At 44.2% G+C, this 11,870-nt stretch overlaps 2 protein-coding genes across 2 annotated transcripts in view; both read left to right on the forward strand.

Moving 5' to 3' along the window:
- Positions 1 to 3,706: 3,706 nt before the first annotated feature.
- ube2d1b (ubiquitin-conjugating enzyme E2D 1b) lies at positions 3,707 to 9,312 on the forward strand. Its single transcript, XM_005752683.1, has 7 exons — positions 3,707 to 3,951; positions 4,691 to 4,754; positions 5,426 to 5,457; positions 5,736 to 5,813; positions 6,986 to 7,091; positions 7,290 to 7,383; positions 7,473 to 9,312. Exons 1-7 carry the CDS (start codon positions 3,928 to 3,930, stop codon positions 7,516 to 7,518), a joined length of 444 nt encoding a protein of 147 aa, XP_005752740.1. The 5' UTR covers positions 3,707 to 3,927; the 3' UTR covers positions 7,519 to 9,312.
- Positions 9,313 to 9,669: 357 nt separating this feature from the next.
- tfam (transcription factor A, mitochondrial) overlaps positions 9,670 to 11,870 on the forward strand; it is a 6,509-nt gene continuing 4,308 nt past the window's right edge. Inside the window, exons 1-2 of the mRNA XM_005752686.2 lie at positions 9,670 to 10,296; positions 10,832 to 10,974. Coding sequence (XP_005752743.1) covers positions 10,214 to 10,296; positions 10,832 to 10,974 — 226 coding nt within the window. The 5' untranslated portion in view covers positions 9,670 to 10,213. The remainder of the gene's footprint in view (positions 10,297 to 10,831; positions 10,975 to 11,870) is intronic.

The following is an 11,870-nucleotide window of genomic DNA, read 5'->3' on the forward strand; positions in this document are numbered from 1 at the left end:
CACCCTGAAGTATCGTCAAAAGGATAAAGAGCTGCTCCAGTGTTCCGTGACCTGGATGAAAACCTGGACTGCTTCTCCTGTATCTGAGGTTTGACTAACAGACGGACTCTCATTTCCAGCACCCAGACATAGACTTTTCCGGGGAGGCTAAAGAGTGTGATTCCCATTGTGGCGGGGCGTGGTCTGTGGAGCCGCTGCAGGGGAGGTGGATGCACCTGAGTGGGATCCACAATCACGCCTTGCCGGCTTAAAGTCTGTGCTCGGACCGATGTCATGTTTGTTGTTGATGTGTGTGGCTGCAAGCTGCAGCTGGGTATTGTGTACAGCAACCGTGAGAGAATAAAAGATGATGCTGAAAAGCATAAAAATGTGGACAGGTCTGTCGTCTGATGATTACAGTGGTGCCGAAACCCAGCAGGAGGGCACAGCAGACCAGGGATGGAGCTGGTGGGTGCAGCGGGAGCAGGCCGCAGTGTCTCGCAGCCAGCGGGATGAACTCCAGGACCGGATCGAGCGCCGGATGCAAAGGATTGAATCTGGTGATTCTGATCCGGTCCTGGCCGACGCTGCCGATACCCCCACTGGCGTTCCCCGGTGGCGTGGGAGTGGAGGAGGTTCAGACTTTTCCAGTGCCCATGCGGACCCCCTGGGTGCGGCCAGCCAGGACGCAGCCTGCCGCCGCTTGCTGCGTTTTGTTTTAAAGTTAAATAATCAGCAGATGAATCCATTATAAATGTGTATATTTTTGGTTAATCTGCATCAAATATAAAAACCTACTTTACAGTTTTGAATGAGTAATGATACAATAAGGATATAATAGAGACTCAGTCACAGCGGGTATTTTTTCTGCAATGAGTAAAACTGTAATACATTTACAATACTATTATTATGTTTAATACTTGTATTTAAAGTAACACTTTGAATGCAGGACTTGTATTAGATGATTGTTTCAGCGCTGTCAGTATAGGCTAGAGTATTCACACGTCTTCTAGTTTGTGTCTGTAGTTTGCGATGGTTTTATACAACTTAAGTACATTTGTGGCTTTGGAGAATCGAAACAACATCGTCTTTTTGTGCTCAGAGTGTGAGAAAGTATGAGGCTTTTTCTTTCCTTGGCACACAACCTGTAAAAAGCCAGTAAGTCATGAAATATCTGAGGGTTTAACATCGTCGCTGTCTTTCTTGAGAAAGAGATGGAAAAAGAGATTTTGTGCATCTTCCTGTATAATTTCAGAGGGTCCCAATCACGCTGACAATTACCCGTATCAGTTGGAAAGTTCATGTTATCACTGTAATTGGCCCCAAATTTCCTAAACATGAACATCCTAAACATTTCCTAAACAGTTTAAGAAATGCTGTACAGGCCAGGCTCTTGGTAATGGCACCCTGAGAGTGTTTATGCTGTAGGCTTGCATAACGTCTCTAATTTAGCATCATTTCGTGTCTATCAACACAGAGGCCCAAGTGGGATTTATTCATCGGGTTCCTGTAACTTCAATATAAAAGATGACCCTTGTGTTCGCATATTAACTGTTACACAGCGTCGAGGTTAAAGATGTTTTAACAAATATAGACTGAAGAGAAAGACTGAAGCAGTGAGTCAGTGCTAAATACTTGGTGAAGCCAGGCAGAAAGAAGATATTTGAGCATTACACACTATGGTGGCCTGCGGAGGAAGAACCCCCTTTGAACAGGGCGACCTTTGGCAGAACCAGGCTCAAGGGCAGCCGTTAATGTCTTTCTACTGGCTGCTGGCCAGTCACAGGAGCATGTTCAGTGAGATTACCTAAATGTACCACCGAACCACACTCCAGCTCCTCCAGGCTGCAGAATTTACACCCTTTGGCACATCCTTTAACAAATAACAGTTTTACAGTTTAGAGTAAAATGTCATTCATATATATTTAATATCTGTAATATCTGGATATATATATTTGTAATTTTGTAATATATTGTATTATTTAATTGAGTTCAGTCAGTTCTTAATGTCTTGGAGTGACTGTGACCACATAATTTCCTCAGGGTTAATAAAGTATTCTGATTCTGACGACAGCAAAACACGAGGAAAATAAATCAAAGTAAATCAGGAAATGGTGAGAGAAGTGCAGGAAACACAGTCACAGACTGAACAAGAGTCCGGGGACACATGTCATAAATACAAACAGTAACCACAACCAAAATACAACAAGGCCTAAGGACACAGGACGCTAAGGTGTAAGGAAAATCTGCCCCAAAAGGCAAGAGCGAAACTAAAACGTTGATGCTTTATGTTTTTATTACAACGTGCTGATGTCAGCCTGCTATGGAAACATGTTATGTGTTGTACTGCTCTTTCCAAACCTTTCATACAATGTATCACTGATAAGTTTTTTTTAATGAAAAAAATTAACATAAAACCTACGTACTCATATCCCACGATGTCTAGAACTTTAGTGTGAAGTTCCATAAAGAAATCATGGGTAATACAGCGTTTGTGCTGTTTGAGGGTTCTACCAGCACACTACATTGGAAAATGATATCTTGAAAACTGTGGATGCTAGACTGCTAACAAACACACAAATGGAGATGATTACACACTCCCTCCCTTCAGGGGGAGAATAAAAGGAAGAACAAAGCAACCCAACGGAGAACACCTGGTAATAAACAAGACTCCAATATAAAACCCTGGGACTGTTGTGATTTAACTATACAAAGAAATTCAAAGTGAAATCATTGCATCAAGACATCACTGGACACTTTATTAGATACACCTTTCTTATAATGGGTCAGACCTCCTTTTGCCTTCAGAGCTGCCTTAAATCTTTGCAGCATAGACTCATCAGGGTGCTGCAGCTATGGCGCGGCTGGAGATGGGTGCACATCCATGATGTGAATATTCCTCCACATGTCAGAGGTGTTCTGTTTGATCTGGGGACTGTTGGTGATTTTGAGTGAACACATTGTTATGTTCAAGAAACTATATTCATGTTTCAGAGGATTTGAGCTCACGGTTTGTTATCCTGCTTGACGAGCCAAGAGCCAAGACTGGTAAATTGCAGTCATAAAAGGAGGCACAGACAATGTTTTCTATTGTTCAAGTTCAGTGAGCCTGTAGCCTCAGTTTCCTGCTCTTACAGACGCTGTGCTTGGTGTGGTTTTCTGCTGCTGTAGGCCACTTTAAGGTTTGATCAGGTCTTCTGATGACCTGGTTTGTAAATGGTTGTGTGGGGAAAGTTCCAATAGATCAGCAGTTTTTGAAATACTAAGACCAGCCCATCTAACACCATCACCGTGCTTTTCTTTCTCATTCTGATGCTCGCTTTGAATTTCACCAGGTTGTCTCCATCATGTACACGTGCCTAAATACATTGGATTGTTATTCTATGATTCTATGATTAGCTGATTAGATGTTTGTGTTATGGAGAGGTGTACCTAATGAAATGTCCAGTGAGTGTATGTAAAGAAACGTCACCAAATGACAGTCCTCCACCAAATAAACTTTGTTTTAAATACACATTACATTTCATCACATGATGAAGGTGAAAGCCGTATATGGTTGGAACTGTGGGATGTTTCTGATTTCTGAACAACAAGAAAAACGAGTGTTCTTCTACCAGCAGCGACTTGTTCAGCTTGTAGTGGATTAAAAAGATGAAGCATTGAAAGGCAAGAACTAAAGGTACCTCAGATACTTCCTTAAGTATAGCAGTTAGGGTTATTTCTGAGATACAAGCATAGCGCACATTCAGAACTACATTTCCCGTGATCCACTTCGAGGGGACGACCGTAAACAGAAGAAAGCGGAAACAAAAGAGGTTTTTATAAAAACACAAACACGTCCCGGCTGTCGAAGTACTCAGGGAACAAACTACAACCATTGACTTGGGCAGCAATAATCCTACCAACACGAGCGAGGAGTGAGCACGGGAGCGGACTGCGTCAGTTAGCATGGCACTGAAAAGAATACAGAAGGTAAGTTTAACAAGCTAGCATTGGTTGCCAGCTAAAGATAGCACAGCAGAGGCTAACGATAGGATTTATTTTTCGCTAAAGGTGTATTCATACAGAACTTACACTCCCCCCGCTTTGAAACAACTCCGCTCAAACTTCGTCATATTTTTGATAATAATGGGGCCGCTGACATCTCTTCTAACGGACGAAGCAGGCTGACAAATCCAAAGTTTCATGCTAGCTCGCTAACAAATGACCAAAGAGCGTAGTTAGCTCATTAACTACCCTCTTTGTGCCCTCCATGTTAGCCTGTCTCTGTGTCAGAAGCTGTGTTGTCCAGCTTGTAGTGAGGGCTGGGACTGCGGTGACCAGGGAAGTTTGCACAGAGTTCATTTCGGTTCTCTGTAGTGTGGACTAGTTCACTTCCTTTGTGGACTGTTGAGGGCGCACGGAGAGGACTACCAGTCATAATGGAAAAGTGAAATAACACGTTAGACGAGCTTCTCGAAGGCTTGACAGGACTTATAATAACTACATATATGTAACTGATGGTTTCTTTCGGTGGTCCGCACTGTCGAAACAAAGTCACACACAAGCACGCTTGCATTAACGGCCTAGTGGGGACTGTAGCGATACCTGGATGGTATTTGCCATTAATGACGGAAAAGATTTCTGCATTTGCAGCTGATTCACATTAAAACTGCCGTGTCACGTGATGTTCAGTCAAACCTCACAGACTGGTTTGTGTTATGTTGACCAGGAGCTGCAGGACCTGCAGAGAGACCCTCCCGCACAGTGCTCGGCTGGACCAGTGGGGGATGACAGTGAGTTCACATCCTGCATGTCGGCCTTGAGACTCTTCATAGTTCCTAAATGTCATTCTACGTTTTATCTTAACAATCTAAAGCAAAACATAAATAGTTTTCAAGAGGATTTATTTATTTATTTTTTGGTAGGGTCAGTTTTAAAAAAAGAGCGGTGGAAGAACGAGTCAAGTAGATATCAGAAGAAAATGTTTCATTTGGCTAAAGAAGGGTCCTAAAAGATTTACTAGGAAGTTCTGCAGAGACGTCAGACTAGCTTCTAGAAAGCCGGACCTCTGCCGAAGGCTGGAACTCCATCCTGATCGCCTGAAAGTGACTGTATGCCCTATGCTGTTTCACAGTGAGACACCCCAGGACTGGACTGTGTTGCTGTGTCTAGGACCAATTTAAAATTGAATGGGTTCTCCAAAGGGTTAACTATGAGCTCCATAGGTTATCTTTTAACTGGGAAATGGGAGCGACGGCTGTTAGTCACCCTGTAATCAGCCAGTTAGAGTAAGGCTGATGACAAAGCACAGCTGTCTGTCTTTTGTGGACACAGTACACAGTGTGCACTGTGCTCTGTACACACAGCATGTGTAACGTGGTGGATGATGGCCTCTGAACATTGTGTTGGTTGAATGTACAGCTTGCGTTCTTATATGTGCCTCTGTTTTGTTTCTTGCTCCTAGTGTTTCACTGGCAGGCAACAATAATGGGCCCGGTGAGTGTCACGCTAAGCTTGCTTCTTCTTCTCCTCTCATAATGTTTTCTGCACTAAATGCATCAGAAATAATGAGCACTGCTTTATTGATCCCATATTTGGGACATTTCTTTGTTACAGTGTTGAAATTATTCTCATATAGAAAAATAAATAAATATAGACAAATGAGAAGTGGTACCAACCGGTTTGTTCATCTGGGCTGAAGGTGACGGGAGCGAGCCGACTGATTCCACCTGAATCGTTTCACTGTTGTGTTGACAGAAGTGTCTTTTTGTCAGGGTGACAGTCCGTACCAAGGAGGAGTTTTCTTTCTCACAATTCACTTTCCTACTGACTACCCGTTCAAGCCACCAAAGGTAAGAGCCCCAAGCTTTTCTCCTGCCATGCTGCTAGATCTCCTGTCTCACAGAGCTGACAACTTGCATCACTGTGCCACATTTCATACATACACAGCAGCACATCCACTTATCCATTTTAAGGTCATACGAGGCAGGAAAGGAAGTGAGATGGTGTGAGGGGCAGAGTACACCCTGGACGGGTCACTAGTCTGTCACACAGCTAGTCTAGGGTCACCAGTTCAGGGTGACTGCAAACACACACAGGAAGAAGCACAAACACAGTGTGTTTGGTGGGAAGATTGTATAACCTACCTTACATATTGTACACATGTGTTATTCAGGCGGTGGCGGCCTGCTTGGAAGACAAACTGTTCACTTTTGTCCTGAGACATTTCTGTCCTAGGAGTGGTCTCTCCTGGACACGTGTACCAGGCTCACTGGCTGATTTGATAAGTAAATAAGGGCGTGTGTTTTGGAAAAATGTTGCTCACTGCTCCAGCAGAGTTGGGACTGGGAGGATCGGTGGCCCACGGTGGCTGCACACCTGAATAAAGCTCTTTAAGCAGGTTTTCCACACATGAACTAATCCTGATGCCAAAAGAAAAGTCTGACAAACAAAAAGACTAAACTTAACCTGGGATAGCAAGTGTGACTTTTAAATCAAACAGGAAGTGACTGAAGTGCAGGCTTTAAGCTTTAATTCAAAAGGTTTAACAAAAGTTTGACATTAACAGGATCCCAGGATGTCTCCTGGTCTTTAACTGCTCTGCTTGTTTGTGTGTCTGTGTGCATGTACGTTTGCCGTCAGGAAATGAACAGCTGCTGTGCTTGAGTTTGTCACTTCATGGTCCACTTACTGTTGAGCCTCTGAAAGTCGAGCCTGTGATTTTCAAACAGATAATGTAACATTGTTGTTCAGCCCACTGAATCAAAGCTGAAAGTCTGCACTGCAAATTTGATTTAAATCCACGACGGTGCCCAGACTCCACACAGCAAGACGTGTTGTGTGTCGCTGTCACGATGTCATGGTGGACGTTACAGGCTTGGGTTACTTTGGAAACGGTATCCTGCTCTTTCATTGGTAGTTGCTTCAGTCGTCTTGACGATGAGGAAGGTGTCACTCAGGACCTGCTCACCTCAGTTATTCCACTCGCTGAATGTTACTAACGTCATTCATTTTTTTAATCCAGGTAGCATTTACAACAAAGATTTATCACCCAAATATAAACAGCAACGGCAGCATCTGCTTGGACATCCTGCGGTCACAGTGGTCTCCAGCACTGACGGTGTCTAAAGGTAATCAGATGTGTGTGTGTGTCGTCTGTATTTTAAAAAGTGACATTATGGATCGTATGATTAGGGCCGAGGAACCTCCCTTTGCTCCCACACAGCGTCACGTCTGCCCCATGTTAACTGAAGTGTGTCGTTTCTACACACTCGACAATGAAACTGTCCTCAGTTCACTGACGGGATCCTTTCACCTGTTTTTTGCAGTTTTATTGTCCATATGTTCATTGCTGTGTGATCCAAACCCAGATGACCCCTTGGTGCCTGACATAGCTCACATCTACAAGAACGACAAAGACAAGTGAATACACACACGCGCGCATGCTAACGTCTTTAGTAAAGCGAGTGTGTCTGATGGTGTCATCGATTTGTGTCTTTTTCTCTTCTCAGATACAACAAACTAGCAAAAGAATGGACCCAGAAGTACGCCATGTGAAGAAGATGAGCACAGCGCAAAAACGACAGGCTGACATTTAGTTTCTTTCTTTTCCCATCTGTTTTTTAAAGTCAACACGCACTGAAATTATAGTACGAACTCATCAAATAATCCTACTTAACTTCCACCAAACTGAACTGTTGTCATCGTTATTAATCCGAGGCCGATAACATCTACATTACTTTGGGGGGTTGTTTTTGTTTTTCCTGAAAAGAAGCCGGACTCGGAGCAGGCCACAGCCTGCCTGTGCGCACTCAGTGGATACTTGGGCATTTTTAACGTTTGGCATGTTATTATTGCACCACGGACGGTTCATTTGTGACATTCATGATTATTACAGATTGTTTTCTTTCCTTTTTAAGTACAAGTATAAAATGAGAGGACAGAAATGCCACCAGATGCCAAACGGGAACAAGCCCACGTCAGCTGTGCTGTGAACGGAGATCAGAAGGGCCGCAGCAGGACGTCTTAGCTCGACTCCTGTGTTACTTTACCTAACAATACTTTTGTGTTCCTTACATTATTACTGTAACTGTTGCTGTGTTGATCCAGTCCAGTTGGACACAGCCAATTAAGGCTAATACTTCATTGGCTGCAGAGAGGAGAGATGATGAGGGACAGCGTGGAGCTGCTGGCTGTGAGCACAGCTGGATGTAGCTGCTGAGGCTGTGCCTGATGTGTGGTTGTTGTTGGCTGCTTCTTTGTCTGAGCTGATGGTGCTGTGGATCTTTCCAGGTTACTACTGAAATCATTCAGTTAGCTGTTCTGACAGTAAGCAGCAGCATGCTGTTGGACACCGACCTATTAGCATGTGAGCACCGATAGCAGGACAGTCGCGTCATGTCTCCTTCCTGTCTAATTGTCCCTTACAGCCTCTGTAGACGAACCCCTGGTACAGATCACACAGAATGTAATGCACGGTGTGAGACAATGCAGAAGTATTGCAAAGAAATGCAAATCCCTTTTCTGTAATACAGGAAAAAGTCCTGGAAAACTTTGGAGCACGAGCTTCAGGCGGCTCCGTCATCCACCTTTCTGCTTCGCGCATCAGCAGCCAGGAAGAAACACTGAAGGCTGAATGTGAAATATGTATGGCCCTCCAACAGACAACAGTACTGACTGATACTAATGTTCTCTGTTCGTCGTCACTTCATCGATGTGCTGGCTTACGGAGGAGTCTTGATGTCGGTGTAGCAGACCAAGTTGATTGAAACAATGTACTGTGGCAGTGGTCCTGAAAATGGGAGCGACTTCTTATGTGTTGCTGTTTTCTTCTATTGTTGTTGTTATTATTATTGTTATTATTATTGACAACACCTATATTGTATTCAGTCTGTTTGGAATGATTTTTTCTATTTGAACTCAGATTGGAGTCATCACAGTGTAAAGCTCTCATTAAAATGATGTGCTCTTGTCCCCTGATCGTAGCTGTGACGTTGGATTTCCACAGGTACAACAATCAGGCCTTCAGCCCAGTGAGAAGCTTTTTTACACTGTCCTCATTAAGCTGCACTCCATCGTAACAAAGGCTAAACACCCTGCTTTTTGTTCCTGTGTAAAGTTTTCTACCTGTGTCTCTGAGGCCCATGTGGCACATTTTGTACTGGATTAAAGAATAGTACCGTTACTATCATGACATGATTGTGTAACTCTGCTTTATGTTGACACGAGCAACACACTTTGTATGTGGTGCTCTTATTGCACTTTGCGCTGTGTGCTGGCAGTGTTACATGAAACTAGAGAATATAGAAGCACAGTCAAACATACTGTGCAAAAGTCTTAAGCCAACATCCGTCTCTTTATATGTTGCTGGGAAACGTTGGGAGAAACTGCACTTTTTTCCCTCCAACTTTATTTCAACAGAAACTTTTAACGAGCATAACACAACACAATGGGTTTTACAATTGTACTGCAAAATTATAACACAGAGGAAGAGTATGTCTAATTAAACAAAAAGGATAGAAATACAGATGCAAAGAGGAAAAACGGGACTGAATAATTCAATAAATTAAAATGTTACAAATATTAATGGTTTTTAAAGCTTTCTTATTGTGAGAGGAAGACAGAGTTGTGTTTCTCTCCTGAAAGTGGAGACGTTACATTTATGTGGTGTTTGATTAATGAGGTGAAAAGCACGACAGTCTCACTAAAGTCAGAGTCACCAAACACGTCCCGGGACTCATTCAGATCAGATGCTGTTAGAGATCAACCGACATGTAAAACCTCAGCAAATGTTTCTATATCGCTCTTATATTTTAACAGGGTTAAATCAACAGCAGCTTAAACCAAATCTCCACTCGTCATAAACAACCATCGAGCCCTCTGAACACTAGGCGGAAACGGAAGTGACGTACAAGCACACCGCCGTTTCGTCTAAATTCAAAATGAACATCAGATGACTTCAGATGTCTTAAAGTTGTTTTGACCACGTTGTCTTTGAGTCTGTTTGTGCTTTAAAGCTGATTTGCTGCTTTGTTGGAAGTAAAGCTTCAACACAGGAAGTAAAAAAAACAGTTGACCTTTTCCCACAATCCACCGGGAGAGAGTGAAGGCGCGTTTTGTTGGTAGACAGTTGGTGGTGCGTGTCCGTGGGCTCCCTGGGTTCCAGCGCTGTCACAGCGTCGCCTGAGCACAGAGACAACGCGTCTGCTCTTCGCTCCCCTGTTTGCGGACTTTCGCGCTGATTCCCGCCGACATGGCTCCGTACTTGCTGACAGCAGGTGTTAGCCTGCTGGCTAAGTCCTTCAGTGTGCTCTCCTGCACTGGCTCTCTGGCAAGGTAGCTAACCCAGGCGTATGTGTTGCATTAGCTAGCTGCAGAGACACTGCAGTCTGCTGTGTGAAACTCCCTGAACATCGTGTTTTAGAACAGTGAGTGTTGGTGATGGTAGCATACGTAAGCGTAGCATGAAGCAGCCGTAAATATAAACATGGCCTTCGGTTCTTGGTACTGTTGGTAAACAGAAAAGCAGACATCTTGTAAGAGTTCCCGTTTGCTGTCCGTGCTTTGAAGCTTCGTTAGCTGCTCTGTGCTCTTCATATCCGACAGGAAACGCAGTGTAGCTGCAGCTCACACATAGCAGCGCTGCAGTGTTTGCAGGCTAATGCTGACTGTCTTCTTTCAACGCGGACAGTAAAGTGTCACCCAGTTAGCAGTGTGCTGTGTGAACGAGCACACTGTGCGGTCAGACATGCACTGACAGATCTCAGGCATGAGTTAGAGTCCAGCTCTGAACCCTGAAATAGTCCATGTGGAATAAAGCGTGATGGAGAGGAGAGAGATGGCTGTTCTCATGTATGTTGCCTCCCTGCAGGTGTACCAGCGTGCTGCCCTCTGCATTCTTCAGCCCAGTGAAGTTTCTGACCTCCGAGGCCCGCTCCCCTCCAAAGAGACCTCTGAACGGATACATGAGATATGTTCAGCAACAGAAGCCGCTCATGGCCAGACAGAACCCAGGTATGTACTGTCACACTGCAGGCTGGTCAGCCTGAATGAGCAGACGTGTAAACATTCAGACAGGAAAAGGTTTGAACCTCGTGTATATGAAAGCAGTTAAATGGCAGTGATGGGCTGAGGCTTTAAGACACTACTCTTTGTATTTTGCTACAGAAAATGAATATAGATGTGGCGATTTATTACAACGTGCAGTCTACATGGACATAAAGTATATATGGCTGCTTTTACGGACACACTGCACACCATGTGCATATATGCCATTGCTATGGTTAATGGCTCCTTGGCAATCACCCTGTTAGTTTGGAAGTAATGTTTCATGCCTGGTGTATGTAGATGCAATGCTGGTTAATCCCCTGAGCGAGGCCTCTCTGTGCCTGAATACTTCACAGGTCAGAGTTAAAAGTTGAAAATGCTACAGCAAAGGCAGTGAAAACGAATAAGAAATCCAGAAACAGAAAGAAACGAGGGATGGCTTCAGGCGTTTGCACAGTCCTTCCGACATACATACATATACATACAGAAATGAATCAAGCACTGGCATGCAGCACAGCGTGGATAAAGATAACACATGGGGCCAGGTTGGCGGCTGGATGGGATGGAAACAGCAGCCATGATGGCGTCCAGAATTTCTCCCACAGTCGTGTTGTAGGTATGACGGTGGTGAAGCAGAGGGGGGAGAGGAGAGCCTGTGCACACTTCTGTGGGCGCATGGAAGTGCATCCATGCTTCCTAAAATATCAGTGAGAAGAATCAGCGGCTCGGCTCCAGCAGCTGGTCGTGATTTGTTGCCGCAGGGTGTTTGGCAGTGAGGAGCACCACAGCACTGACCTGATCAGTCCAAAGAAGAGCACGAGGATTGTCCAGTAACACACAGACCATGTTGTCTAGGGCTGCTC

The sequence above is a fragment of the Pundamilia nyererei genome, unplaced genomic scaffold, assembly GCF_000239375.1.
Source record: "Pundamilia nyererei isolate P.nyererei 1_Seehausen unplaced genomic scaffold, PunNye1.0 scaffold00372, whole genome shotgun sequence".
Taxonomy (NCBI): Eukaryota; Metazoa; Chordata; class Actinopteri; order Cichliformes; family Cichlidae; genus Pundamilia; species Pundamilia nyererei.

Excerpts from the sequence above, each read along its gene's own strand:
- ube2d1b (XM_005752683.1), top strand. The coding sequence starts at position 3,928 with ATGGCACTGAAAAGAATACAGAAG. Across the intron at positions 7,092-7,289 it reads AGCACTGACGGTGTCTAAAG|TTTTATTGTCCATATGTTCA; the intron begins GTAATCAGATGT and ends TGTTTTTTGCAG. Across the intron at positions 7,384-7,472 it reads TACAAGAACGACAAAGACAA|ATACAACAAACTAGCAAAAG; the intron begins GTGAATACACAC and ends TTCTCTTCTCAG.